The sequence below is a fragment of the Drosophila simulans genome, chromosome 2R (assembly GCF_016746395.2).
Source record: "Drosophila simulans strain w501 chromosome 2R, Prin_Dsim_3.1, whole genome shotgun sequence".
Taxonomy (NCBI): Eukaryota; Metazoa; Arthropoda; class Insecta; order Diptera; family Drosophilidae; genus Drosophila; species Drosophila simulans.
The window spans coordinates 11707496-11734845 of NC_052521.2; the positions used below are offsets into that span (position 1 = coordinate 11707496).

At 44.8% G+C, this 27350-nt stretch overlaps 1 protein-coding gene across 2 annotated transcripts in view; it reads left to right on the plus strand.

The window, feature by feature from the left end:
• Window positions 1-2155: 2155 nt before the first annotated feature.
• Window positions 2156-27350, plus strand: part of LOC6734488 (zinc finger protein 423 homolog) — a 29594-nt gene continuing 4399 nt past the window's right edge. The window contains exons 1-4 of one of the 2 annotated variants that reach the window (XM_016168098.3): window positions 2156-2441; window positions 8522-8857; window positions 15614-15742; window positions 26213-26640. In XM_016168098.3, coding sequence (XP_016027612.1) covers window positions 2399-2441; window positions 8522-8857; window positions 15614-15742; window positions 26213-26640 — 936 coding nt within the window. In that variant the 5' untranslated portion in view covers window positions 2156-2398. Of the gene's footprint in view, window positions 2442-8521; window positions 8858-15613; window positions 15743-24567; window positions 24936-26212; window positions 26641-27350 lie in introns of those variants that run through there. The other variant, XM_016168097.3, reaches the window with a different exon arrangement.

A 27350-nucleotide genomic window follows, 5' to 3' on the forward strand; every position in this document is an offset into this window, starting at 1 on the left:
TGGTAGAGAAATTTTTTTTGTAATTTCTTAAGCAATTTGACTTCAAAATAAAATATATATATTTTAAACATACCTTTGCCTTTAAGTGTCACACTAGCGACATCTATGGAGTCAAGCCGCCAGTCGCTACATTACAGTCAAATGTAGAATTCAAAGAATTACTGTAGGTGGCGCTTATCATTCAAATCAAGGCGAATTACGGCGGCGAAAAATGGATTCAATATGTCTAGCATAATTTTGGTCAGCAATTGAATTTGCTTTGTTTGCATTCATCGGACATCACCCACAGGATCTATCATTTAGAATCCTGTCGTAACGAATATCCAATAATTATTGAAGTATGTATATTTATGTATCCTTATCCTTCCTAAACTTGTAAATACAGGTATATTTCTGGTCTTTGTTGCCTAGCTCTTGGATAAGAGTTATCATTTCCAAGGCAGCGGTTGCGTGGAAGGCTTTATCAAAATCGCAAAAAAGTCGATACCGCAGAGGGCGAGCGAGGAACGTCGTAATCTATATACCGTCGTAGTGCATTGCAAAATTTCTGATATGATATGAATTAAAGAACTATTTTAAGTTGTGCACGACATGCCGCAGCCGGATGTAAGCCTTAACGGGAAGAATGTTGGCCACATTTGCCGATGACGTGTGCGTCACCTACAGGTCCCGATGCGAGCACGACGCAGCCGATGGTATCCAGGACTTTGCATACCGGTTCTCGGAATGGGTAAGACGTTGGAACATTGGCATCAATAGCAGTAAATCCAACAACGTATGCTATACTTTAAAGCGGAGAACGCCACCGCCCGTCTACATCGAGGAAGCCCCCTTACCACAACCGAACGCAGCAAAGTACCTTGGAGTGCTTCTGGATCGCAGACTCACATTTGCCAGGCATGTGACCGACATCAGAAAACGCCTACGTGCCAAGGTGGCGAAGCTATCCAACAAGCTGACAATTTACAAACAGATCTTAGCACCAAACTGGAAGTGTGGGTGCCAAATCTGGGGCTTGGCATGCGACAGCCACATCAAAAGGATCGAGGCTATTCAAAATAAGGTAGCAAGACTCATCACCGGCTGCGAGTGGTTTGTTCGAAACACCACCCTGCACAGAGACCGGAAACTCGCAACGGTATTTGACGAAATAGACCAGCACTCGAGCAGATACCATGACAGGCTGGAGCGCCACAGAAATCGGCTGGCCAGCGCTCTAAACAGATCTCGCCCACCAAGGAGGCTCAATAGAAGGCAACCGAAGGATCCCATTTCCCGATCTCCTTTGACAAGGGTCAGCAGAAGCTGAGAAAGCTAACTATAGTTAGCCGGCGCGCCCAAATGGCCAGAATTAATAGAAAAGAAGGACACAAAGGGGATCCAAGATTTAAATTAATTAATTAGAAAAAAAATAAAATAAAAAATTCATCTCATACAAATCTTTTCCCTTAATGAGTCTGACCACATCACCTTTCGTATCCCAAGCGTGTGGTACTCGTGAAATATGGATAAGTGGATGGCACAACAAAGGATCCATTGCCCATGTCGTCGTCACCCGCTGCCAAAGCACGAGAATCTCCGCTTCTGGACACGTTTCTCACGGTGCACCAAGGAGCTGAGCGGTGTGCGTTGGTTATCCCGCTGCTGAGAAACCAAGTGGAAACTGCAATTCGCAGGGCACCTTGGGAGAATCGAAATCGCCTCGAGATCGCGCCCCTTTTGATGGACCCCCCATACGCACGTGCGAAAATCGGCTATAAAATAATTGACTTGACTTTATAATTGCAACAGGCGAGCGGGGAGGGCAACAAAATAGAGGAATCTATCACACTGTGAGCAGTCGGCATGGGTTCCCGGGCTGCTGAGCTACCGAGCTACCGGGTTCCTTGCCTCTTCAAAAGGCACCCAGAAACGCTCGTGATTGGTGCCGGGCCGGTATTCTCTAGGGGATGGAAGCGAAGCAACCCCCGGGGGAATAAGTTCAGCACTGATAGATGGTTCACTGCTTGGATGGCTGGGAGTTCTTGGGTGGCTCTGTTTTACCACCTCAACCACCTCATCCGGCCCTCTCCGCATCCGATTGCTCTCTCTGCCAATCTCTGTCGCTCTTTTATTGTTCGCGACTGCGCTGTGGACATACCATTTTGTTTTAAGAGCTTCTGTTTTGATGCCACCTTTTTTGGGCCAGCATTCAGTCAGTTGCCGACGCTCAAGGCACAAGGATATTCGCTGCTCTTGCCAGGACACGCTGGCTGTGAAACAAAAAACCAAAACAAATCGCTTTGGCGCGAAACTGAAGCCGCACGGCGAGCTAAGCGAAATCAAATCAAATCAAACTAAAGCAGCATTAGAAACGAAAACGGAAACGGATACAGTGATTTAAATAGCCAACGTGGCCATGTCCCGACGCAAACAGGCCAAGCCGCGCGCCTGTCTCAAACGTAAGTTGGGCGCCAGTGGTCAGTGGCAGGACTCGAATCCCCAGGTGGCCACCAACTGACATGGTCTCCATTTCCATATCCTGAGTGTGTTCCAGCATGTCCCTTTGCTTACGTGTGTACTCCGTGTGCTTGTCTGTGTTTGTGTGTGCGTGCATCTGATTGATTTGCTTTGATAAACCCCAAAAGGGGGGGTGGACACAACATTACTCTGCCAAACTTTGCTCGCGGGACCGCAAAATGTGACAAATGCAAATGGCCTCGGCCTGCGATGGCCCACCATCCGGTCCGGTTGGGCTATTGCCCATTTCCCCTGCCCTCCAGTTCCGACTGCCGATTCTCGGCCAGAGCATACCATGCCGTACCATCCCAATCCCATTCCGTACCCAAACCGGCTGCAGCCCAGCAGCTTGCAGGCATTGGTCAATCCCCGGGGATCAACACACCTAACTGTCAGTGATAGAGAGCGACCAAAGAGGGGGGACATAGTGGCTGAGGGAGCCCTGGTTGGGACCCGGCTGGGCGGATGGCTGGAGGGGGCGGGGTGCGGCAGGGACGGGGGCAGGGACGGGGGCAGGTGCTCTGGGGGCCAAGAGACCCCCGAAACCCAAACAAACCCACCCAGTATGAGGTTGAAACATTGAGTGTTCTGGTGAACCAACAAGTAAATGGTTAACAAAAATGGCTCCATAACGAATGGAGGATACGCTTTCTTGGAATATAACCAGAAAATATTGTGGTTAAATAAAATATTATTGGAAGATTAAGTTAATCAAGTTTATATATATAATTTGATATAGATTATTTCCTTTCTGGGATTTTAATTATGATGCTAACATTAGTGATTAACTTGCATTTTTTCTTGTTAAATTGTTTAGATATTGTTAAAAATACTTTCGTATGTTTAATAAGGATAAATTTTTAGTTAGAATATCCTAATCTATAGGTATAGATTTTGGCCCAAGGACCAAAAAGGGCATGAAAAGCTGGTTGGCCAAAACGCAGCATTGCCGTTTGGTTATTTTTGTGATCTGGCTGGGAGTGCGGTGCAGTTTTCCGATTCGGTTCCATTTTCCGTTCTGCGGCCGGGCCAAGCCAAGGCAACCAAAGTGCCGTTAATTTTTAATACAATTCCAAATTGTGTCAGTGTAAATAACAGCAGAGCAGTAGCATCAGCCGCAGCAGCGGCAGCAACAACAATGATAACAAATAAAATTGACAATAAATCCAATGCACACATGTGCATGTGGAGGTAGAGATGGGCTGGGGGGATGTAAGTGGGTGGTTTTGTGGGTGGCCAGCTGAGGGGGGATCTGAGGCCCCCAAGGACAACTGGCGCACACACAAACTAACTCACACACACAGAGAGACGGGCGGCAGAGAGAGAGAGAGAGCGAGAGACAGAGAGAGATATCCTCATGCTGGGGCATGAAAATTTCCCCAACGTATAAAAAAGCGAACTTTGGCTTGCTCTTTTTGCAGCCATCTCTGTCGCACCAATGTGCCCGGCGAGGGGCGCGCGAAAAAAGCACAAAACACAGAAAACCCATTGCCATGTATTTCTCAGGGGAGTCGGCAACGGCTCTCTGGCCAATCCCCTCGAGAAAAGCGCCGGGCAACGAGGCAGCAGCAACATCCAACGGCAGCAACAGCAACAAACATGCGCCAACTCCCTGGGGAGTTTTCATTTGTTGACGGCGTTGCCAGCCAGTTTGCCAGTACATATCTCTAGGTATATCCCCCGATTTATATGTACATACATACATATGTATGCATGTGTATGCCGAACATATAGGTGGCTCCCAAGCTCAGCTATTTTCATTGACAATCAAAAAACAACATACCCATATCATCTATTGCAAAAAATAAGAGCCAACAATATGGAAATTTTTCGCTTTGTTTATCAAACTTCTTGAACCACCTATCAAAAATATGTAACTCACCTACACAAATTTTGAGCCATAAAAAATATAACTAATTACAAGTAGTAGGTATTTTGTTTGTTGCTGAAAACTATTTGATTAAAATTAGTTATGTCTCTATTTATTTAAAGATTTTGGATTAAAGCATTGATTTTACGTTCATCATCGTTTATTTTCCAGCTTTGTGACCTCCGATTGATTAGCCAACAAAACCTTTACCAATTCTCAATTACCCTACCATCCAGCTGGCATACTGAGTGGTATGCATATTTTTAGCAGACACTGTCTGCCGTAAAATGCTTTAAAATGCCGGCTTCTGCTGGCGAATTCCCATGGCTAGGCGAAAGGCTTAGGATTCCAGCTGCCATAAGTTGTCGTTGCCTTCTGGCCCCTTTCGCCACCCATTCCCAGTCATTCCCAGTCGCCCTACCATGCCCAGCCCAACCCTTTCCCGCTGGCCCACCAGTTCCGTTTCACCTCATCGTCAACGTGAGCGCGAGTCCTTGGTGTATTGGCAAAATATTTGCCATTGCACGGCAAAATCGCGCGCCAAAAATAGCAGCAGCAGCAGCAGGAGCAGCAACAACAGCGGAATAAGGATCTCAGGATCCAGGAGCTGTAGTGGGAATCCGCTGTGGGCATAGGCTACCATGTGCAATGGCTTCTGCTCCTGCTCCAGCTGGCACATAATGTGGGATATTGGCTGCGTCTAATGGTAACTAGTTTGGTAAATAGAATTTGCTGTGGGCCATGGCAATGAGTGGGTGGTTGGTCGGGTGATGTGCTGGGGGTGGGGCAACAGGGTCGTGGGGTGTCTTGGGGATTCGCCGGAAGGCAACAACACTGCAAACGACATTAGCGCACGGCCGTGGTGGTGATGGTGGCATTTTGACAGCTCTGCGGATTCCACGGCACTCACACATGAGCGGCAGTTGTTTAGTTTTGGCTTGAGGATTTTAGTTCGGGGAGCTAAAGTGGCGGCAGTAAAAACTACCAAAACAAAGGAGGTGATTTCTAAATAACTTAGCTGGATGTGATTAAAGATGAGGTTTAATTAATGCATAAAAGGCAAAGGAAATTACAATAATTAAAGAGCGAACAAAGTGCCAAAGTTAGCTACTAAATAAAAGATATACATATGAAACGAAATTCAAAACTTAACATTAATATTTTAGTAAATTCATGCAATATATATGGTAATAATATTAATATCATTTCTACCAATGTAATGAAATGGGTTCAAAAGGTTTAATGAATGAGCCAATAGTTGTAGCACAACTTTTTGCTCAAGCTGACCACCTTTAGTGGTTTATATGAACTGTTTTTCGCCAATGGCGAACGATCTCTTTGGCCATGTTTTCTCGGGTGGCAGCTTCTGACATTTATCTCTTGTTCCAGCAACTATTGATAAAATTTATTGTTGGCGCTTTTAACAACACCTTCGGGTTTGTTATTTCATTATTTTTTTAATACCACACACTCACACATACTCCGTTTCGAGCCATTATAAAAGTTGCAAGCGCGCTTTGTTTTGGCCAACCACCCCGCCCATAGCCGCCCATGGCCACCCAACCCAATCCACGCCCACCACCCCCCGAATGCCTCCCCAGCTGCTCAGTGGTGCCCTCTACACACGCTTAGTAGCCGTTTGGGAGCTGGAAAAGTGGCAAGCGTTGGGGTATTTGGCGGGAAAAAGGGAAATTCCGATGCGGAATGGGGCGGCGATGGCAGTGGCAACGGATTGATGGGTCAAAGGGGACGACGCTTATTATTACGTTTACAAATAAGTGTCTGTGCATGTGTGTGTGTGTGTGTGTTCCGCTGTCTCTGTGCGAGTGTGCACCTTTTTGCTGGTGGTGGTGGGGGCGTGGATGTTTGAGTAAAACGCTTAAAAACATGCCATTGCCGAAAAACAAGTAAGAAACACTCACACATGCGGGCACTCGTGCCCCACACTCACTCACACACCACTTATTCCCCCCAACACTCTCACATACACAGGCACACACACGAGGATAAAGAGAGGGAGGGGGAGCAGGCGACGGAGGGGGAGAGGGATGGCAACCCAGCGACCGAGTGCGAAATGCACTCTGGGGGGCTTTAAACAAAAATGAAAATCGCTTGCATACATATGGGCGCTTACACACACACAGCAGCGTGTTCAACGCACACATATACGTGCACTGAGAGAAATATTTTTCGAAAAAGTTAAGTTAAATTTTTATGAATAAAATGTAGAAATTCAAGATACAATTTTAAACTACTTAAACATGCTTATATGTATAACTAATAGTAATAGTCATTATTTCAATTTCAAACACGAGCCTTTAATTTTAATGAAATATAAGTCTTTTTAAATAAAACTTCCCTTCTTGCTTTGTTAAAAATTAATTAAGAATTTACAATTTTTTATATCTTACCAAGATAGTACTTTAAAATATCTTAAAATCATTAAAATCGTTAAATGAATTTCATAATATTAATGATTTCAAAGCTTTAGCTGCAAAAAGGTTTGAGTAATTTTGTTCAGTGTACCTATATCCTTTTTGGCTTGCACAAAAAGAACTTGACTTGCTGCTTGTGTTGTTGCTGCTGCTGTTGTTGTTGCGGTGCTTCGACAATTTTAACGACCATAACTGGTTCTCACCCCGTTCGCCCTGATATTTCCCCCACCCTTCTCCACCCGACAGCCACCACGCGCATTTATTTTAAAATACGCGGCACTTCCGCCGCAAACGGCACACAGTTGCCCCACATCCACCGCCCATGCCCCATCCATTGAGCACCCAAACCCACCGCACCACCACGCCTCCAAGTGGCTGCAGCATTCGGCCCCCCAAATGTTCTTGCGGCCCCCCCTCCCACCATCCCCCATCGAAACCCCCACCCATCATGGTGACCATACCCATGCATAATGTTCATTTCCATGGCGATTCCTTGCGGTGTGATTCCGACATGTCCTTTCGGCCATATATTTTAAGTCCTTACCTTCCTCGCGGTCACCAATACGAAATGGTCACGCAGCCTTCGGACTCCAGTCGCCGCCCAGAAATACCTCTTTCTTTTCAAGATTACAAAAAAGGAAGGAAGTTGTGTGTCCTTGCACACCAAATGCATGCCGACTCTTACTTGAGAATTTTGCATACAAATTTTAATATTTTATGGTATATTCAGTCATAATAATATATCGAAAATATCGATATTTATAAAAATATACCGAAGTTATTAGAAAGCATAGAGAATTGAATAACTTAATGATAAAATATAATTCAGTGTAGATAATTAAAAATGCCTTTCAAACGTAACTTAAACTCAGTAGTCCGAATTTTATCCCAAACCAAGCGCGTATAAATGCTTTTCTCACCTGTGGCTGGCCCATAATCCAGGAGAATCCCTCAAACACCACGACATCCATCTTGCCCACTCCTGGCCATCACTGGCAACTGGAGAAATGTATGAAAAATTCAATTTAATTGCGCAATTACACATGTTACACATTTCCATTTTCCGGAGTTGTTCTTCTGGCGGAGCAGTTTCCGTTTCCGTTGTTGCACCCTTGCAATTACTTTTGAGGCAGAGAGCACTCGTTTTATGGTCTTCTTTTTGGGCGGTGAAAGGAGGAGAGGGGGAGATACAACGACACCCACAAGGCACCCGGCAGAGGCCATCGATCAGGTGGCGGCTTTGCCGGAATAGCCATCCCAGCCATCCCAGACTGGCCATCCAAGGAGTCTGAGTTTTGAGCTATTGGCAAGGTAAGGGGAACAATAAAACACGGAGCGTGTAAATAGAATTTTTGGCCCGATGGCCGCCCGGGGAGTGCTTTGGCATAATCTGCATGAGCCGGTGGCATAGCACCCGATGTCTGAGCCCACATCCGACACATAGCAATTTGTGCGAGTGTTCGAAGTGTTATCAATTGATTAGCTTTAATTTATATGAGCAACGAGGTAATCATTTGTTCTCCATTTCATTCGATATACCAATCAAAAATCTGATCAACAAGCACATACACCAATTCATTGGTTGCTTAAAAGTGTGCTATGAAATATTTCACCACAACTACCATACTGCATGGAGTATTGTTGAAGGAACTGAACTGAGTACACTTCATTATTGGGTACAATTTTCTTATAATATACATATACGCATTCTTTGCAGTTGGCGAGAAGGAGGATGAGGAGAACACCGGACTGCTGGAGCCCAAGGAGGAGCTGCTCAGTGGCGACGAGGACAACGAGGATAATGAGGGCGAGGACGAGGACGAGGAGGTGGCCGATGAGGTGGCGCCCGAGGGAGGGGGTGGCGAGCGGCCCCAGCTCGAGCCCAATGAATCACAGCAACAAAGCTGGCCAACAGCTGATGAGCCAGCGGCCCCAGCTGCAGTGCCAAAAGAAGAAGAAGCAGAAGAAGGATCAGAAGAACTACAACACCCACGGGATGAGGTTGTTGCATCTGATGCTGCTGCCAATGCCAACGGACACTGCAAGTCCTCTGGTAAGTTTGACTTCAATTTGCATATTTTATTGCCTCTAGCCGAAAGATATATCCATGTATATCTGGCGTACGTACATATGTATGTATGTATGTGTACACAAGGATATAGCTCACACACGTATGTAAACTAACCAGCATCCTCTGGCATTGCCTCAAGTCCATCGCCGTCGTCTTGGGCTTTCCCCTGAGTCGTTCACATGTCCGGCTAATAACTCTCGACAGTCTCATAAATAGCAAATGTAAGGTTTTTGCTCTTGCACGTTGTTGTGGTCGGAGTTGTACCATCTCAGGTCCACATCCGCATCTTCTGGCTCCCCCTGGTCACTGGGCACTGGCCAGTGGACACGTGAGTCCTTGCCCCACAGGTTTTGGTCTATTTCGGTGTCTTTACAATGACGGTTTAAAAGTGTGGAATGCTCCTGGAAATTGGATAAGGTTAATCACATTGAAGGGCTCAAACAGGGTGCTGTTTGGTATTTTGGAATAATTACTATGGAAAAAATACCCTTTACTGAATACGACCTATAGTATATTAGACGCATAATTGAAAATAATTTTAAAAAAAATTATAAATCAATTAAAATTTATAAGAACACACATTTAAGAAATTTATAAAAAAGGTTTTTTTACATTCCCACTAAAAAGTCGACAGAATTTTATCTTGCATATTTTGGATCAACAGTGCACACACACCCTGTATCTGTGGGCTATCCCCATTGGAGTCGCTGCCTGGTCACATCAACTTTGATGTCTCCATGAGGCCCCATACATACATCCGTATCGCAATATGTAGCTGTGAGCGTATGCCCCATGTATTCGGTATTCCTGTGCGTCATTGGATTATGGCACTTGGGTGTAAAGCCATCGATTCCAATGACCAAAGCGCTGGCTGGCCGTTATGGCCGCTGCTGTCTGACAATAATAAAACAAGCTCAATGTTTTAAATGGAACGTAAACACACATGCCAGTGTATGGGTAGTACCCACACACTCATAAGCAGTAACACACACACACACCGAGACGTGTCGGTTCATTATTTGTTGCTCTTTTCTGTGTGTTTCTGGCCAGGCCGGGCGGTGAATTCCCGCGAGTCAAGACGACGGCATGGAGAACATCATCATCAACTAGAACCTAGTCGGGCGCCCAGTGCCCAGCGTCCCCTATACAGTCGTACATCGCTAAATCGCACTATAATTTTAAAACAACTTTTAACTACTTGAAATAATGAAAATAACATTTAAATATTTGAAATGAAGTTGCATCAATATAGTAGGTTTCACATAAACTTACAAAGATGTCTAAAAGTATGCAACACTACTTTTTTCCGTGCTTAAGTTCGGAGATGTATGGTCTCACTAATTTAAAAATGTAGTAGATTCTAGTTAGGAACCCATTTTGAATGAAGCAACAGAAACTCCGCTTCGATCGCGTTTGAGTTACTAAAGTTGGACTGTATTTGGCATGCGGATGCGATTCGGAAGGTCTGGGTGCCCTGGATTGTAGTTGCCGGCTACCTGGGAGCACCAGCCCCTCTCAGTATGTGTGTGTGTGTGTGTGTGTTCCCGGTTGTGGTGTGTGTAAGGCTTTAACCTCACTGCGAACTCTTCGGGACTAACGGCACTACGGAGGACCAAACTTTATCACCAGTGCGCGCCTCCTGCACTCGCCATCCCTTTCGCTCGCACGCGCATATTATATGACAAGTACACGCTGCTGCACTGCGTCCGTTTACTGCTGCTGTTGCTGCTGCTTTTGGAGCTGCTTTTGGAGCTCGTGGAGCGCCGCTCGTCCTGCGAGGCCCTCTGGTGGGTTGTATAATGTTCTAAGGGGAAATCGAGAGGCTGTGATAAGTTTGGGGATCCGAAAATTGTCTTTCTGCTCCGTGCTGTTCCCGCCGCACTTGTGCGCCCGTTGTCGCTGCTCCTGCGACGCTGGTTGCCAACGAGAAACCCGGCGAGAATGAATTGGCCCTTTTGTGCGCATCACCAGCACCACGGTGGCCCAACTTGAGGGTACTCCAAACCGTGGGGCAAGCGTGTGGGAAAGTAGGTTAATGATTGAACAAATATATGGCACAATTGGGGAAAGTACATACAAGCAGCGTCAACTCCTTGTTAAGGATTTCCATTCCAATAGTAACAGTTTATAATTAATCGGATTTGCTACCATTTTCAGTGACAAAAGTTATTATAAGTGGTAAATTTCTTACACCAACTACAGCCTAAAAATTATGTTTTATAAAATTTATCAATCACCTAAACATCTACTTTCTGGCATACACCCAAACCACTGTGCGCCCGCCAAAATGTCTCACGCACATCCTTGCACTCACACCCACACTCAGCCATTTAAACACGTGTGTGTTGTCTATAAAGTTCCCTTCCTCGTGCACTCGCCCGATTCTAATATGAATTCTGCTGCTTATAGATTATATTTGTGTAAAGTTTTATGTTGCAATATTTTCGGCTGACGTCGGATGAAAGGGGAGGTAGGTGGGAGGAGCTCCATGAGAAGATGCCTCGACGACGACATTTCCGTGGGGAGCAACCTTGGTGCGAATAAAAATTATACATTGCCATATAAGCGGGCGAGACGAAGTACAGTAGACAACAAAGAGTGGGGACGCCTGCTCCCCGAAGGATCCAAGGTGTCGCCGTCCCTCTTCCACTCGTGTGTGTGTGTGTGTATGTATGTGTGTGTTTCTAACTTTTGCCAGCGTGTTTATTGGTATGTTCATTGGGGAACATCTTGAGACCGAAGGAGAAAGCGGGAGACAGCTTCTTGTTGCATAGCGAAGTTGCTCATTTTGCCATTATTATTCCCCTGCGTATTGAAAAATGAAACAAAAGTGAATTATCGTCTTTGTCGCTCTGACTCTTTCACCCGCCTTCTGCTTCGCTTTCCTAATTCCTACACACACACTGAAATGTCGCCAGGTGTGAAGAGATATATTATTATTATTATTATTATTAGTGTAATAAATGTGCATGTTACTTTTTTCGAAGTTTTCTCCAAAGATATCGAAATGTATGTGCTTGTTTTTATCATCAATCAATTTAAAACCTGTGCTCAGTACACACACTTGCGAAGACTTGCAAAATATTTTTAAATATCAGACGAGAGAGTGCGTTAAATTCGTTGCAATCCTTACTTTCCCGACATAGCTTTGATTGTAAAGCTCAGGGAGTACTGTACCTTTAATCGATTGCGGTGGGCGATCGATAAATATACAAATTGCAGCCATGGAAATGGTGATGACGATGACCATGACCAATTCGGGCCAATTCCCCTTGCATACATAATTCATTTATCACTTCATAATTGCATCAGAGACATATCCGAGTCCCACTTTCCCGTAGGCACTTCACCCTGCCCCACCACGCCCCTGACCACAGACCCCCACGCTCCTCCCCTCAACTCCACTCTCCTCCCCGCCGTCCCGGCACTTCGGTTCGATCACATGCACGTCGACGGTTGCCTTTATTATTTCGCCTTTTTTGCAATAATTTTCAAACAGAAACACACAAAAAGCATTTGCGCAACAATTCCCCAAGGATCCCCGGCGACGACGATGGCAAACGAAGCCAAGGCAAAGGAGCGCTGGGTTTCACCAAGGAAAAGGGGGTGGTGGCGGCAGCTCGGGATTGGGGTCTGTGGAGTGGAGGGAGCAAACGAATCGAATTAAGAGCCACCACACGGTAGGTGGTCCCACTTCGCAGTGGAGCTGAGCTGAGCGGAGCGGAGCGCCCGCTTCAGTCTTTTTCCCACGGGATTGGCGCAGTCCGAGTTGGACTCCCATCTACCATTCTCCGCACTCCTTTCCCCTTTGTACCATTCTTTTGTCCCACCACGGCGATATTGTTGTTGTTGTTGACAGTGGTGGCGGGAGTTGTCCGGGGGGGTAGCCACACTCAAATAAATGCGATTCGGCTCCCAGAGTACCACAAATCACGAGTTGGGAATTATAAACAGAAAATTGTAATTTGTAACCTTTGGAGGAGTTTTCATACATTGGAAAATGGAAAGTTGTTGGCTTAAAATGATTAATCAAATATAGGAATTAATGTATTCTTTTTGGGAATTTACTTTTAAGGAGTTTAGGAGCTGTTAGATAAATTATGTACCCAAATATAATATTCTGAAATTTTCTGTAAAAGCCCCATCAAGACCATAGCCCACATCAGTTGGTCATATCGTAATACGATTTAAGCAACCCCCTCCCTGGGGAAATCCACAACTACGCCCCTGATAGGATAGTACTCTTCTGGACTTTGTCCGCTTATTTCGTTGTTGTTGTTCTCGTAGGCGGCGGCGCTTTGGGAAATCTGAGCGAGTGCAGCTTGCAGCGGCTCCCAAAGTGCCAGCAGCATGCATGGTGTGGTTGTGTGTGTAAGGGGGCGGAACAGTGTGGGTGGGCGTGGCCGAACAACTTCACAATAATCAGCAGCTGCACCACAAAGCCCCGAAAGTCGTAAAAATGGCCGCAAGATGGCGCTAGTCGGATATGCAAATTTCGTTCGATTTATGGTCGCCAACCACACACACACACACGCACACAAAGGCACACGTGTGGAGATATCCTGGCACACACACACATACTCGCACGAATAGCTGGTTCATTAACATGATTCGCGAAAGATGCGAGAGAGTCATAAAATTAGCCAGGCAACACCAGTCGATGGCTGACGATGGTGATGATGATGATGATGATGAATGCATTGCAGAACCTTCTCGCCACTTCTCTCTGGGATCCCCAGCTGCCACGCCCCCTGCATCAACGCCCCACCATTGGTGTAGTGTCGAAAAATTTGCAAAACTCAAAGCAACAATTCGACGAAAGCCAATTTTGCGTCAGGCGAAGTCGAAAAAGCAGAGCAGCGACCGGAGATGCATGTGGGCAGCAAAAGGCTGGGGGCGTGGCATATGACTCCCAACAGAGCGAATGTTGAATAATCATCAGGCATCATCAGAGAGACGGAGATACAGAGGGAAAAGGGAATGGGAGTCAAAGTCGTCGTCATTTCTGCATATACACTTCGAGAAAATGGGTGGAAGATTCATAATAAAGAAAGTAAGATGAGTAAAAATTTCGAAGTCTCATCGTATACATTGGCTTACTACCAGACGTCGTTATTTCGTTAAGAATCATATATTCAGCAAGCCAGCTTTGTTTCTCGACTTACCACAATTTTCTCGCAGTGCATGGCGCATCGGTTGCCGAGGAGAAATCAACCAGGCGCGAGATGCGTTTTTGGCATGTTAAAAACTTGTCCCGTGCTGTTCCTGGGTCCAGGGTCCGTCCGCCAGATGGAGCCAGTCAGCCAGCACGTGCAACTCACACAACATTACATACTCGTCCCAAAAATACACATACACACACACACATGGAATCGCAGAGAGAAATTCGTAAAATTTTGTTTCCGCTGATGAAGTATTCCCCAGCTGCAGGACAAGGATTATTGGACGTGTGGCGGTCCAGCCCAGCTTCACTGGCAGCTTAGAGTCCTGCCAACCTCCGCTTTCGTCCTTTTCCGCTATCCTCTCACACATTCTGTGTGCTTTATGTGCTGGCATGCAAAGTGGCATAAAAGCAGATCCACAGCCACAGAACCACATCATCGAAACGTCGCCGAAACGACGAGCCATCAAGGAAATTCTCAAGCGCTTAGAATGTTGCAGAACCCATCGCCACAGCATCTACCCTCTCACTCACCCACTCTTTCTTTTTTTTTTGGGGGGGGAGCAGCGCTACAGTGCTCGCGAAATTTCATTTTGTCATTAGAAACTAGTAAAAGCCAAAAACGCGAAAGTAGCTAGTGCTGTGAAAGCCTGATGGTCGATGGCTTGATGAGTTCATGTCGAAGGGTTTCACATCAGTTTGGGTTTTATGAGGGCTGAGAAAGATTGGAATTTGTAGGTGGAGTGAAAAGTTAGAAATATTGGGCCACTGTCCATCGACTTTCCAAAAGTTATAAACAACTTTGCACTGAAAGGTTATTATTTATCATATCTAAGTCTTGAATAGTTTCAGTCACACTTCTCAAGACTTTGGTTTCTATGTCGTAATAACACAATTTTATTTATTTTCCAATTAATGGCTTGACATTTCATCTATCCTTTTCATATTCACCAATACACTATTCCCACTGTCCTCCAGGTAACACAACCCCATTAGCATATCCCTCAGGATCTGCATCTTGGCTTACTTGCCAAGACCCAAGTCAGACACTCACTCACGTGAGACATTGGGCGCCCCACACTGCCCCACCAGGAGGCACGTCAAACGTTGCGTATGAGTAATGCCAACTTGTGTGGCACTGTAGACAAACTTTTCCCCCTGCTCCCCAAATACACTTCCTGCTGCCCAAGATTCGCAGCACGTGCTGCCAACAGCTGTTCCTTCGAAATGAGAGACCAAAACAAGGAGTTCTCTTCCAGAGAGAAGACTCTCTTTTGGCAGCTCTTACGGGGAACATGCGCAGTTTGGATTGGTACTCTTCCTTGCTCTTAACTTCTAGTGATTGGGGGGAAGAAGCAGTACATCGGGGCTTACGTGCCGGAGGGGGTATGGAATTATGGCACCCTGGGGCTTAGCATAATCAAAATTCCTTGCACTTGGGGATCCGGAAAGGGCATCCTGCTGCTCCTGCCCGTTTTGCCACCAAGCTATTTCCATCCAAGACGTCGAGGTCAAGTCCCAACTGCATTTGCCCCTTCGCAATCCAGGCTAAAATAAGCTTTTCCTTTTCACTGCAGGCCACGAAGAAGATGCGGTGGATGCGGAGGAGCCGGAGGATCTAGAGCTGGACGACGAGCTACTCAGTCTCAGCGGAGATGAGGACTACGACGATGAGGAGTTGCAGAGCCTGGACAGCTTTTACTCAGGTAAGCGCTTGGTGTCACAAACCCATGTGTGTGTGTTGCCACATTTCTAGTCCCGACAATACACAGCATGCGTGCTGGAGCCATAACCATTGAAATTGGCGTTGGGGGTGTTATCCTGGCTGCCGGAGATGGCACTCCAGGGTGCTCTACACCTGTGCCGCGGGTGTCGTTTCCATATGCTGCGGTCCTGTGGCTGCCGGGCAGCCTAACTACGTTTTAAAAACCCCAAACAGCAATCAACACCAAGCTGAACTCGGGCCAGCATTCGGAGTCAAGTTGGGACCAGAGTAGCCTCCTACTCCCTCCCAGTTCCCCCTTGTGCCATCACTTTCCCATATCCTGGCTGCCATTTACGAGCTGTCGAAGAGACTGAGAGACAGACAGAGATGCCAGAAATGGAGACCCGGCAGCATCATGAGCTACGGCCACGACATGACCTCACCGCCATACCCCCCGCAAACATTCAACCATCCAACCATCCAACCATCCAGCCATCCTACCATCCTGTGAACCATCTACCATTCCCTCACACTTGGCCACATTTCTCTCTAGTGCCATTCCGAATGCTTTTTCTGTGTTATTTGTTTCGTTTTGTGGCGACTGCTATTTTTTCACAACTTCCTTCTTGTGCTTTTTGCTCTTCCTGCCACGAACAACGTCCTTGCCGGCGGCAGCATTCTGAACGGGCTGCCCATTGCCGCCCCCTTTCATTCATTCATTCATGCACACAACTCAGTCTTCACTTGACTTCACTACTTGCCTCCTGCTGCGGAGCTAAATTTTCCCGGCTGCTAACTTGTCTGTCTTATCCTTCCTCTACACTTTAAGAAAATAACATAAAATAGAAATAGATAAGGATAATTAAAACTAAGATAAACTAAGGCTGATCGAATGGTATAAGTATTACTACTCTAAGTTTCTTTACCATATAACTTGAAAAGTTTTCCAACAACCAAATCTGTAGCAAAGTACTATTATGTTCTCCCAGTGCAAGCACAGCTAGCACTCAACACTTGGCCAGCGCATCCTTCCTGATATCCTTGACTCCTCTTGCCCTCCCCCTTTAAGGACTCGAGGCACTTGTGGTTGGCTTTCCACCTCAACCCATTTGGCAGCTCCAAGGAAATCTCACTGGCTATTTGAGCACAATTTTGAAACGTTTTACGTTGTGTGTGCGAAGTGATTGCGGCTGCAAGCGAGAGCAAGGAGCCAAAGGATTCGGTGGGGCAACCTAAATGTATGCAATGAAATGCAATTAGTTGCAGTGGAACACCCGTCTCTTGGCCCACCGAACTGGGAATCCTGGCACTTGCAGAAAAGAATACCTTAAGTTGGCAAAGTTTTTCGGTTCCAGTCACTTCATTTGTTTGTCTTGGCCTGGCCCGAGACTTCCGCTCGGAAGGACGAAAGGACACGCTGGGCTTAGGCTGTCCCTTTTGATTTATTAATTGCACGTGTAGTTCAAGATGAGACAGCGAAGACAATTTGCCATGCTCGTATGCAAATAGTTTTAGAGCTTCCTCCTTTTGATGCGACGCAATTAATTACACATTTGTCTTACAAGACAAACACAGAGTTATCCCCTTCCTCGCGTCTCGAGGCCATAAATAATTGCTTTGGTCAAAGGTTTTTGGAGCTTGGGATGACAGTTTCTTTCGTGGGTCGAGTGGAGTCGAGACGGCCTGAGTCTTGGGGATTGCTTAAAGTGGCGAATTCTCACAGCACTTGAACCGTTGCTTTCCCAAGAAGTCGTCTCATCATCAGCGCAAATTGCTTTACGCACCGCACACGGAGATAGAAATCTGTGTTTGGGGAAAACTGGTTAACCCGGCGAGATGACATCGCCACGGTTAATGAACCGCTTCGCCAGCTTAGTGTGTGGCACTCAAAAGGGCCAGAAGACGACTACGGATCAATGCGATCATCACGTAGAGAACACTCCGGCTCTTTGGGGCATACCGCCCTCACGAAGATCCAGCCACCGTCGCGTAACTGGGTCACCGGGCTATCCTAAGTATAAATCTAATGCGTTTTAATTACAGCCCCGGACCTGCGAAATGTCCACAACTAAAGTTCCTTACACCGCCGACAAGTCATTAGAAAGTTTTCGCTGCTTTACGCGGCTCTCAGGGGAGGAGCCTCCAAAAAAAAGGAGGCGGTGACATTCACACACTCTTCAAACCATTTTTGGCTTTATTGAACTTATCATATATCTTTTATTTAGGTACTAAATTACTTAGATGTGTGCGCTGTTTAGTTGATTAGCTATAAAAAAGGGTAGCATAGATGAGAAATACGAGATGATGTTCCATTATGATTCGATTTAACAATACTATTTGAGTACATCTTATGAGTACAATCCTTAATAAGCTCATGTTCTTTAATGTGCCTAGTTTTTAAAGCCATTCCACGAAATGCAGGCACCCACTCACCTTAGGGTATAGGGATCTCGAAAACTTTAACCCAACTTGCCCGCCTGTCCGGACAAAGTAATCGCAATCTCAGGTGTAAAACCGCCCTGACACCGCAGCTAAACAAGCGGAAACAAGGCGAAAAAAGTTGGTCCTGCATCCTGGCGCTCGACGAAGCTCGGACTGCAGTGTCAGTTGCAGGACGTTGCCGCATTCCACGTTTTTTTTTTACCACCATAGGCGCATTGGCCAGGACTCTTGGCAATTTTTTTTTGTACCAACTTTCGCCGGCTCCATCCTCATTGTTTTCGATCCCACGGGCCATGGCCAACTGGGTTTCTGGCTCCGAAGTTATGACACGCCCAAGTTGCCGCTGCTATTGCCACCTTGGATGATTTATGCGCCTTTGGTGGTTCGTCCGCCTTTCGCCAAGTTTTTTGGACCCATTCCCGCGCGGTGTCGGCCGCACTGGAAAAGCAAACTTTCCGCGAAAGACGTTTTCATTTCCTTTTACGATGCAAAAATAAAAGCAGCCAAGCGTTCGTGTATCGCATTTTTACCACCCACAAAGCTCCTTGCTTCTTTTTTTTTTTGGTGGCTCCCATGTGCATAGTTCTGGGTTGCTCCTCGTCCTTATGCGACTCCAAGGCGCAATTCCGCGTACGAAAATCCCAGGGGAACCCTTTCAGCTCAGGCTTTCCGCCCTTCTCCCATCACACACACTGAAATACTCTGAATATATTTGTCTCGTCTCGTTTTTCGGGGATAAATTTGGGGTAATTTAAATGAAATACGCGTTGAAATGTTTCACATGCGGAATGCTTTGGTTATTTGATCTTAAAGGATTTAATATAGACATATTGTTATGGGCAAGCTGACTCAGCAGGTAACATGCATATAAATCTTGGTGGTGTTCAGAGCCACCCCATTTGTTTGTCTGGGGATTTTGGTGTCCGGAGAATTGGGTTGAAAATTTGGATAATAACGTACGAGTTAAGTATCCAATTAGTAGTTGAGTGAAGGAGTTATTTGCAGCACAATTGATAACATCCCATAACTTATTAGATACCAAAATTCATATTAAAGTTGTTTTGAAAAACTATACTTTATGAGGGATGTACCCAAATATTTCATCATACACACCTTCCTTGCCCCTTAGAGTAATTTCGTTAATAATTCATTGCCTATGACCTCCAGCTGGACCCCATCAGCTGTCCTCACCCTTAGCATCCTTCATCATCGTCCCGCCACAATTCCCCCACTTATTAGTTAAATGCCAAAAGTGAGGCAGCAACTACCTTTGCAATAAAATTATTTTATGATTATTATCTCCATCAGCGGGGCCAAGCACAAACCAGTAGCAGAAAAAAATGTGTCGTAAACCCAATTCCGAGTGAACCCCGTTATCATGCCACTTGAATCGCCGTGAAGTTCTAGTTTCCGTTTTCCGAGTGGAGTTGAAGAACTCCAGCGTAGTAGATATCAGCGACCGGAATCGGAATCGGAGCAAGTACAAAAGACCTCGGATGTGGCAATCGGACATGTTAATCTGGTTTCTGGACTTCACTTCACTTACTTCCACTTCCACCGTTCCCTCCGTCCGACGGCACTGCAATGCATTTCAATTTTCTGGACGCCGTCTCAGACCCTCCAAGTTTATGGCGGCTGGCACGCGTGCGATTTTGATGGCTTGTTGGTCAAAGACCGTTTAGGAGTGGCAGCTGTGGGGCATTGTTCTGGCTCCCAGTTAAAGCCACAAAACTGGGCAGCACGTGCCACCGCACCGCACATTTCCCCACTATCCCCACATTTCTGCGGTTCAATGGGTTTTCATTCCTTGGAGAAAGAGAGAGAGTGAGAGCTAATGCGTCCACAAAACAGGTGCGAAAGTCAATTACGGTCGGTTGGGCAGAGCGTCATCGAAATCGATTTGAGAAGCCCTTTTCAAGAAAACGGATTTAGCCACCGCAGGACGCCCTCGACACGTCGCCAGACCCATCATTACCCCTTGACAGTCGATCAAGATCCCTGGCCCAGACTGATCCCCGATCACTTCTACCTGCTGACTGCACCGTCTGATTGATTTGTGTCAGCGCCTCGATCCCAATTGAGACAAATCCTCGGCGCTCCTTGTCCACCATTGAGGAGGAACTTCATTTTTCATTGAGTAACTTAGAGATCGAGATACGTGTGTGATGCAATTCGAAGGGATCATCATTATGGACCATTGAGCGGGCATGACTTGACAATATGCCAAAGAGGGGTCATCATCGAAATCAGATTACGAGGATAATTGTTTGTTTGGTAAATATGTCTAAGAGTTGTCTCTAATGCGGGGAGGGCAACGCAGTTGGGTTCCAGGTGAAAGAAGAGCTGAGAGGAGTTGAGTGGCCACCGGGAAGGATGCGACTCTTCACAGAAGTTGCGAAAGTAGGTGAAGAGCCAATAACATTAATATGTTTGCACAATTTCTAATCATTTTGTTGGTATTTCATTTAAAATTTCCATCATACCATAAGTCCACAAATATTGTCAGCGTTCATTAAAAATTATCCTTTGACATGAGTAAACCTTTTTTGGACCCAATCTTGACCACCAAATGATTGCGGCTCTAATTAAATGTGTCCTCAAGCGACTGATTAATTGCGCCGTTAGCGCCGGAATGAGATCACGGAAAGATGGAAATCTGTGGAGACACATAGAACTCGGACTTAGGACCAATGATGGTTTTTTGTTTTTTTGGATGCGGGGTCTGGGCCGCTGTCAGGACATCAAAGTGACAATTTGAGTGACTTTTTCCGAGAATGGCTAATTTAAAATGCGCTGAAACAAAAGAACACTTTGGCTGGCGGCAGGACAATGGATGACATGCTGACAAGCCTCTCCTTTTCCACCTACCCAACTCCCAAGCAGGGCATATATTTTTATAATTTATCTATTATGCATGAGGGCGCTGGCGAAACCCTTTGGCTGTCAGCAAACACACACACACACACATATCAAGGACGACACGAGTGACACATGAGGTCCTGCTGCTGACCAACTGCAAATCTGAAAATCTCGGTGAAAAGTTCGGGCCGACTTTGCATTAGCCGCGCATTTAAAATGCACAGGAAAAGGATCGGGCAGCCAGGCTGGGCGACACAATTTACCTGTGGCGACACCCTTTCACCCACCACCGCCCAACTACCGCACCACCACCCAAAAATCCCAACCATCCTACCCACTTGTCGTGGCCTGTCACAAAACTGTCACTCAAACGTAATTAACACCGGAGATGGAGGACTAAAGTGGCTCAATGTCGAGCGGCGTGGGGATGGGTAACTTTTAACATTTTTCAGCCGAAAGTTGATTTTTCAACGGCCAAATGGGAAATTGTGGAAAATGTGCCTGGACATAAATAACATCTAAGGGCAATTAGAATTTAAAATGGAAAATCCGGATTTCCTCTTACAATTACGAAAATTGTTGTCGCACGGAAAACTTTTGCTTGTGTTCTTCTGTCATTAAATATGTAGAAAGCGAAAAATTAAATTTAATTGCAATTTGATCTTAGGATTGCCGTTGATAAATTCGTTTTGTGGGTTTTTTCCGACTTTTGACTTACGACAAAGTTTCGTTTGAGGGAGGTCAAAGGTTAAAGCTTTCTGGTGCCCGTTATTAGGTTAATTGGAAGTATTTGTAATTGAACACCGCTATAATGGGACAATGATGTTCGAAAAGGGTTTTAGGACAACAAAGTGGTTAGCTTTGAGGAATTGACAGTTGAGCTCTATTAAGCAAATGGCGTACGGTAAATAATACAAAATAAATTACTTTGATTAAAGTATTAATTATTGAACTGTTTAGGCTACGCCAAAATATAACTACATACAGAAGTGAGTTTCCAAGAACTTAAGCTTCATTTTATGAATTCATTCGAGATTTATTGGGTAATTATAAGCAAAAATTATTTAATATTATTCGTAACAACGAAAATTTATCTTTTCATCAGTACGTAAATATTTTACAACGAAACCAACTTAAAAGAATTAAAAATTCATTTTCAAAAGCCCCGTAGAAATGCAATCATTAACAACCTAAATGTACCACGAACCATTGCCCAACCTCAAACCAAAGACTCAAACGACGAACCTGGCGACGTCAATTAGCAAATCGAGAGTTAACTGTTAAAAGCCGAGAGACCCGAATCGACAGCTCCATCGATAGCCATCTCTTTCTACATGTGCCGCTCATGTACTGGCTCTTGTTGTTTTTGTTTTTTAGTTGTTGTTTCGTTGTGCAAAAGCGGTAACAGCAACGCATGCGCCGGCAGAGAGCGCTGCGATTGGCCAACTCAGCCAGCCACCAATAGGAGTTAAGGTATAAGGAAAATTGTAAAAAAATGCTTAGTAAAAAAGGAAAAATCAAAGGTTAGAGTGGGGCTAAAATAGTGAAAAGTGATTTCTTAATTGCTTTAATAGTTTTACGGCACCTGACAAAGGATTTGGGCTAAAAGAATGGAGAGGACAGGTGCAAAGTGCGGAGCTTAAGATAGATATACATTAAAAAAAAACATTAGTCTTATTTTTACGACAAAATATTAATGAAAGCCAAAATTCCATTTTCATTGAAGATGTTTATATTTTGGCTACCAAGATTTATATGCAGAGCTAGTCAATCAAATGTTAACCATTTTAAAAATACTGAAACTATGTTGTTGGATTTCTATTTTGCGGGGAATTTTTATACTTCTTAAATACTTTTAAACATAGATAGGAATCTAGATGGTCGCAAGGCATACGTATTTTTCCCTAAGTGAACTTCTGCTGTTGACAGTTAGCACGAATTCAGCTTTTATTTGCTGCACTTTGCTGACGTTTTTCCAGCTCGCTGTCACTGCCGCCGCCGTATGCATAATTAATTTGGCTTTCAGTGAGTGCATTGTGTGTAGTCCTCGTCCTGGCCACCGGATGCGGTGTCCTGCTATATTTTCCGGCATCACAGTTGCTTTTCGCAACAATTCGCTTGCCACATTGACGGGTACGCGCTAATGGCTTTAACGTGTTTTTGCCGCTTGGCTTTCGTTTTTATCATCTCGTTTCTGGCGTCAATTTAACTTTGTACTTTTTCTATTGCCTGTGTAGTGTTTATTTGCGGTCATGTTCATATGGTGTTGATATGAGCAACGAGAGCCAATTGACATTTACACACTTCAGGGTTTGCCTGGATTTTTATGGAAATGTATACAAATTACCACAATTGTGCCAGTCAAAAAGTTTGGCAAAGGTTGGTTAAATTAAAGATTAAAATTAAACTCGTAGACTTAAAGAGTATACTGAATACGCTTAAAGGTATCTAACATTCATAAGAATCACTATTCAAGTTGATCTGATCATTTCTACCTGCCTGTACGTATGAACGTCGTGATCTTAAGGACTAAAAATTATAGAAAGTTGAGATCAAGTATGCAGATTCCAATGACGCCTTCGCTGGTAAGAACATTGCCACATCCTACGTAACCACAAGCATAATACGTGTGCGTGTTTCCCCCGCACTGTTACTACTATAATTATTACTAATTATTATTATTTATTCTAATAAACTTCCAAACATCAACTCTATTTATTTACTTTGGGAAAATATATACTTTAATCACTACTGTATTACTGTATTAAATATCAAAAGTTTTTGGACAACTTTTTTATTCCCATAGCAAGTAATTAACCCAAAAAAGCTAATTCCTTCATCAAAGTCAAATCTCGCCAAAAAAAAAATACAGACAAAAACCACAAAAAAGGGGAAAACGAACCAAAAGTAGTGAAATATCACATCATCACCTGACGTTTTGGGTAAATTAAATTTTTATGTGCACATAAATAAAGTATAAAACGCATTTGCCATCCCGCTTCCGTCCGCAACCCCCCTCCTTTGACCCATCAGGGGACCCTCTGGCCGCGTCGACCCATTGGATCCCATGCTCCGCCCTTCGCCAGCCCCTGGTTATTTGTATATGTGTGACTATATAGCGTCTATGTGTTCGGTGGGGGCACCAACACAAATGCGACGAATTCGCCCTCTCTCTTTTGCGCACTCTATGTGGCGCCATCTCGCTCTCGCCCACGAACGCAACATCTTCGGCTTTTACTTCGGGATATCAGTGTGTGGTGCTTATATACACACGAAGCTTTCTCACTCTCGCCCGTGTGCGTGCGCGCGTGTGTGTGTATTAGTGGGGGTGGGGTGGGGGCGCCATTTAAATTACGTTCGCTGTGTGTTGCTTCTCATTTGTTGGCCGAGAATCCCAAAAGGCACGCACACAGAGGCGAAAAAACCAGTTCGCCTAGTTGTCGCCCTCTCCTTCCGTCTCCTTCCTCACACACTCTCTCTCCCTCTCTCTGTCTTTCTCCGTTGGGCTCTTTGGCACTCGGCCTTTGGCTCTGCGGCTCTGATTTTAGTCACATTTTGGTGCTCGCGGCAATTGGACGTCCTTCGTCTCGCGCCTCGCGCTTTGAAAGAAAAAAAAAACGCTAGCAACCCATACATCAGAATAGAGATATAATGATCCTTTGGTGCAACAAGGGCCTAAACTAAAAGTGTTTGGTGTTTATCGAGAAAGTGCAGCTAAAGTGCCTACCTAATCGAATTTAGTTCAAAACATATTAAATAAATTAACTAGAAGTTAAATAAGACATTACTATGCCATGATATGATGGCCCTAAAGATGTTATATCGTGGTCCCAGTTCGCGTTTGGAGAATCTAATTGAAAAGATCCAGGCCACAAAGGAGATCACCAATAACGGTAAATAGCAAGGATATTCAAAAAGAATTTAGGCAAATTCAATAAAAATTATTTAGTTATTGATGGATTAATAAGCTACTAACAGTTGGAGTGCTTTAAATTCAAAGAGTGTAAAAAGCTAAGTTTATTAAATAGCTTGTACTCAATGTGCATTTGCCGACGGAAAATCAATCAATTTATATGATGTCAGTAATTTTTATTTTCCTATTTTGAAACGGATTTTTCGTGACCAATTTGGCAAAGTTAAGTCCCAATATGAAAACCCCTACTTTAAAACGAACTTTTAAACGAATTGTATAATTTTCGTATTAGTCTTCATATCAACTCTTGCCATAAATCCTAGAACATCTTCATCAATCTCCTCCAATCCGTTCAACCGCTTTGACACTTGACTTTCTTACCCCCTTAACTTAACCATAGCCAACATTTCAATAAAATCCGAATGGGTTCAAATCTCTTACAACTTTCTTTAACCCCAAAGATCAAGACGAATGAGCGAATCAAGTGGCTGATGCATCAGCTTGATGTTTCCCAATTAGAGTGAAACTTAGACCAGATAGATCACAGTTCAACAGATCGGGAGGGGTAAAAAAAACAACCACGATCCCTCGACCCAGAGCATTATCCAAAGAGATACAGACTCGAAGATCATGCGCAATTGGGCTTAATTAAAAGTTGTCGAAAACGGAAAGTGAACATCGGCACTTGGCGCGTGGTGATAGAAGCCCGAATCCGGGGGGAATCAAGTGACCCTCATGGATGCTGGGGCCTGTAATTAAAACCGCAGCAAGAACAAAGCGCAATTAGTTTGCATGAGACTCGCTTACAGCTCATACCCATGTCCACTGGAATGGGGTGTCGTCTGGTCAACACCAAATGTGGCCCGGCTAATTGAATTAATTCCGTGTCCAGCATTTGATAGTCAACGTTGATTTCCTGTCCCGGTCCCCAAAGCGCCGCTAAACAGGATGCAGCCACAGCCGCCCACTCGATAAGACGGAATCTACTCTCATAAAAAAAAAAACAGCTTCCCATGATAGAAAGACCATTATTGGGAACATTGCGTTCCCAGTTGACTTTCTTCGTTAAATAACCAAATAATTATTGGAGTGGAACTCTATAATAAATTGAAACATAATTCTTTTTACTCCTACCATATGTAATAATTGTTCTATTCTTGACTCTTTGATACACTACCGATGTAAGACGTTTTACTTATAGATGACACTGATCCTATTCTCCTGGTACTAATCCGTGTCTTCACTTGCTCCTTCCAGATATGTACAGCACCCACACATCGTCCAGTTATTCGCCTAGCATTTCTGACGGCACCATGACGCCCAATTCACACCACTTGACTGGAGCTCCAATCGCCGCCGGTCAGGATGATCATCCGACTGAGGGCAAGATCAATGGTGGTGCTGATGGCGAGGATTTGCCCAAGCCAAAACGTTTGCCACACTTCCATCACCACCACCATCATCATTACCATCATCAACAGGCGCTGAAAATAGCCAACAAGCTGCGCAAAATCAATAAGGAAGCCAAAATGGGAGTTACCGCAGGTGCGGGATCCACCGGAGCAGCATCCAAGTTTGATAAGTTGACAGGAGAGGGGATTAAAAGTCGCGGCGACGGCTCCTACCAGTGCCAGTTCTGCGAAAAGACATTTCCACGTCTCGGCTACTTGAAGCATCACGTACAGGTGAGTTACCAAATTGAGTGGGTTCAAAGTTCAGAGGAACTCCAGTCTAGGAAGGGTGGGTGGGTTGCTCTCCACCACAAGTGGGTGGCTGTAAAAGTTCGTAATTACCATCCTGACATCTTTTTAAGGCGATTATTCTATTTTCGAGCAGGGTGTTTTCTCTTGACTGACATTTGCCCCCTTTGGTGACAGACTTCTAAATACTTAGGACACCTTTAGGCACTCGGGGCGTCAGGACTTTGATTGACAATCTGCGGTGGTTCCATTGATTTTCATTTCCATCCAGTGAATGGAAACCAAACTGGGGTTTCAATTTGTTAATTGAAAGCGAAAGTGGTATAGATCTTAAATGTTAAGGTTTGTTTAATTGGAAATTTCATATCTAGCATGTACGCAAGGCTCTTTTCTTCTTTTGAAAATATTTGTAAACTAAAGGTACGTTCTCTGAAACCCCAAATTCTAAATGAAACAAATTAGGATCAAGTGAATTATTTAAAAATTGCATACCTGTATCATTTATCTAACACTCCTTCGGCAATCTCTAAAACAACATCTAAGACAACCCGAAGCTTTGAGCCTTTGTGGCCACCGCACTTCACCCACATGCCCCCTGATCCCCTCGAGCGTATATTCTAATTCGGCTTAAATGCTTTTTGAACTGCGAACACCGCCGCCCATGACATCAGCAACTTGTTAACCCAATTGCAACT